Source organism: Rhododendron vialii, chromosome 1a (assembly GCF_030253575.1).
Source record: "Rhododendron vialii isolate Sample 1 chromosome 1a, ASM3025357v1".
Taxonomy (NCBI): Eukaryota; Viridiplantae; Streptophyta; class Magnoliopsida; order Ericales; family Ericaceae; genus Rhododendron; species Rhododendron vialii.
The window spans coordinates 19,290,287-19,293,937 of NC_080557.1; the positions used below are offsets into that span (position 1 = coordinate 19,290,287).

General features: G+C 48.1%; 1 protein-coding gene across 1 annotated transcript; it reads right to left on the reverse strand.

Moving 5' to 3' along the window:
* Window positions 1-1,684: 1,684 nt before the first annotated feature.
* On the reverse strand, window positions 1,685-2,761 carry LOC131329131 (uncharacterized). The gene has a single exon (XM_058362212.1). The coding sequence runs from the start codon at window positions 2,759-2,761 to the stop codon at window positions 1,685-1,687; it is 1,077 nt and encodes a 358-aa protein (XP_058218195.1).
* Window positions 2,762-3,651: the final 890 nt, after the last annotated feature.

The following is a 3,651-nucleotide window of genomic DNA, read 5'->3' on the forward strand; positions in this document are numbered from 1 at the left end:
TTCATGGGTCCCGAGCCTCATAGTCCTCAAGTACTTGATTGACTATGAGTTGGGAGTCACAGAAGACAATTAGATCGGCGACCTTCATCGCAATTGCAGAGCGTAAGCCAACAAGGAGGGCTTCGTATTCAGCTTCATTGTTGGTGGCGGGGAAGTAGATGCTGAGAGAGCTCTCATGAAGTGTCCCACAAGGGGAAACTAAGACTATCCCTGCTTCGCCTCCGTTGCTGCTGAAGGCCCCATCGACATGTAGTAGCCAAATGTCGCCCTAAAAAAATTGCCAAGGCATTGGAGCTTTTGTTTGTTCGGTGACTGGTTGAGGAGTGGGAGTGTTGAGAATTTCCGTGTCCTTCGGTGTCAATTCTGCGATGAAGTCGGTGAGAATTTGCCCCTTAATCGCCGTCCGCAGCTCGAAACGAATGTTGAAGTTTGCTAATTCGACTGCCCATTTGGAGACCGTGTTGGAGAGATCAGCTTTCCGAAAAAGGCTTTTTAGAGGGTGCTCTGTTAAGACGGTGATGGTGTGGGATTGAAAGTACGGCAAGAGTTTCCTGGCTGCCGAGACGAGAGCGAGTGCCAATTTCTCAAGTGGTAGATAGCCTGTTTGCACTGGGAGGAGTGTTTTGCTTGTGAAGTAGATGGGCATGTCGTCTGTGCCATTTCGCCGAACTAGTGCTGAACTGACTGCGTGGGCGGAGACGGCAAGATATAAATACAAGGTTTCGAACTCTTTTGGTTTCGCCAGTAGTGGGGCCGAGCTTAGATATTCCTTTAGTTCGGGCAAGGCGGAGTCGCAATCTGGAGTCCACTCAAAACTACGTCAACTTTTGCCCTTCAAGGCATGGAAAAATGCATGGCACTTGTCTGAGGATTTGCTGATAAACTGGTTTAGAGCTGCTACCATCCCAGTAAGCCTTTGTACTTCCTTTATTGTTCGTGGTGGGCGCAATTCTGCAACGGCCTTGATCTGGTTGGGGTTGGCTTCAATGCCATGTCGAGTGACCAAGTATCCAAGGAATTTTCCTATGCTCACGCCGAATGTGCACTTTTCAGGATTTAAGCAGAGCTTGTGGAGTTTAAGGATTTCAAACACTTCAGCCAACTTTTGGAGGTGGTTGTATTCCTTTTGGCTTTTGACAACGAGGTCGTTAATGTAGGCTTCCACGGTGTGGCCAATTTGGGCATGCAGCATCTTGAATATGGCTCGGTTGAATGTGGTGCTCGAGTTCATGAACCTAAAGGGCACTCGGAAGCAAAAGATGCCATATGGTGTGATAAAAGCAATTTTTTCCATGTCGTCCGGGTCCATGGCTATTTGGTGGTAGCTGGGGTAGGCGTCGAGAAAGCTCAACCGAGCGTGGCCCGCCGTTGCGTCCACCAGTTGATCAATCTTGGGAAGTGAGAACCAATCCTTTGGACAAACATCGTTAAGATTGGTATAATCAACACAAACTCGCCATTTGCCGTTTTTCTTCTCAACGACCACTATGTTAGACAGCCAGGTTGGGTATTGTACTTCTTGGATGGCATTGGCTTCCAGCAAACGGTTGACTTCTTCTATTATGACGTCAGCGTGTTTGGCTACTGATCGTCTAGCCTTCTGGACGACAGGTTTAGCGTCCTTCTTTACGTTAAGAGAGTGATTGATAAAGTTAGGGTTGACTCCCGGCATCTCGTTGGGAGTCTAAGCAAAAACCTCAATGTTGTCCTTGAGGAATTTGAACATTTCTTCGCGCTCGGCGTCACTAACGGAAGAACCGAGTAAGAAAAAATGAGAGCCATCCTCATTGATGGGCATTTGGACGAGGTCTTTTTGTGCTTTGTCATCAGCCTTTTCTCCGTCGCCAATGACTGCCACGTCCGGGATTTTAACCCACTGCACTTGCTTGGCTTTGGTGGAGTTGTGGATAGCTGAAACGTAACACTTCTTGGAGGCGACTTGATCGTCATGTAGGTCTTCCTCTCTTCCATTTGTGCCAATGAATCGGACGATCTGATGGTAAGTGGAAGTGATTGTTTGCATGCTATATAGCCAGATTCGGCCGAGAATTGCATTGTATGGGCTCGGAACGTTGACGACGATGAATTCGACGCTCAATATCTTCGAGCTGACAACGATTGGAAGGAAGATTCGACCAAGTGGCCAAATAGGTGCTCCGTTGAATCCGATGAGAGGTACTTCAACAGGTTGCAATGCCGATTCTAGTAGATCAAGTTTCTTGAACAAGTCATAATACATGACCTCTATCGAGCTTCCCTGATTGATGAGGACGTGCTTGACGTCATGGATTCCAATTTGTATAGTTACAACGAGGGCATCGGAGTGTGGGGTTTGCATAAGCTCGAGGTCGCGCTCGGTTAAAGTTATTGTCCACTTAGGCAATTCTTTTGGACGTGGACGTTTGGATCCAGGTTCTACCGCAAGTACCTGCTTGGAAGTGGAGGCGTGATCGAGGTTGAAGTGTAGGATTGTTTCAAATTCCTTTGTCACGGGGCCATGGATAACGTGTATCGTCGGTCGTGGCTCATTAGGGTTGGGATTTCTAGCAGGTTGACGGGCAAGTGTTTTGGTTTGATCAATGTACTGGTCGAGATGACCTTGGGCCATCAAACGCTCCAGCAGTGCCTTATACAGGGCGCATGCCGTTGTGTAGTGGCCGAGCTCATTATGATACGAGCACTTCTTCCTTGGGTTCTGATCTGCTTGGCCAGTGTCTGTGCCAAGCTTCCCTGTTGGGCACTCGAACCATGGTTGCCTCATGATCTCCTATAGGAAAGACCAGATGGGCACTTTGAAATACGTGGTTTTGGCCATGTAGTCGTGCACTTTCGCTGGACATTTCTTTCCTTCCTTGATGTTGTTGACATGTTTTTTTGGCTGAGACTGTTGGGTTATGATTGGTGCTAACAGCTGGGACGTGATCGTTGGAAGTAGGGTAGTTGGGTTCGGTATTCCCTGAGCCGTTCGGTCCGCGTAAAATTCTTCGAAAGCGCAGAATCGCTTTACGATGCTCATCAACTCGCTCATGCCGTGGGGTGGGCGGATAGCAAGTTCGTCCAAGATCTTGCTGCCAGTTTCCAAGCCATTTTTAAAGGTTCGTGCAACCCAATACTCGTCGATTCCAGGGATTTCGTTGAACAATTGCTAGTATCATTCGGCATACTACCTGATTGTTTCAGATGGGAGCTTCCTCATCTGGATAACGACTTAGGCTTTTTGGCGGTCCTGTTGCTTATGATAAAGCAAGTGTTGAAGGCACGTTAAAGGTCGGCCAAGTTCCGTATGGATCCGGCAGGCAATTTGTTGAACCACTGGAGTCTGAGGGAGCTGAGGCTGGACGAGAACGCCTTGCATTTGATTTCGTCTTTTGTGGTGCATAGATCGATTGTTTGATGAAAGTGGATCAGGTGAGTGTAAGCTTCGTAAGTGGTAGGGTCAAACTTTGTGAACTTTGGCAAGTGGAAGTTGGGTTCGGCTGTTGTGTTGATTATGTGGGATATGAAGGGCGAGACACCGAGATCCTTCAGCTGCCACTCAAAGCCTGGGCGTGGCAGTTTACCGAGCCCGTTAGTCCGCGTCCACTTTGAGTCCCTTTCCTTAGACTCTTTTTCTAAGGGTTTCTCCCGTTTTTGTTGCCGAAGCTTGTTTTC

Bases quoted from the DNA above. Each gene is read 5' to 3' on its own strand.
- LOC131329131 (XM_058362212.1), bottom strand. From the start codon at position 2,761: ATGAGGCAACCATGGTTCGAGTGCCCAACAGGGAAGCTTGGCACAGAC.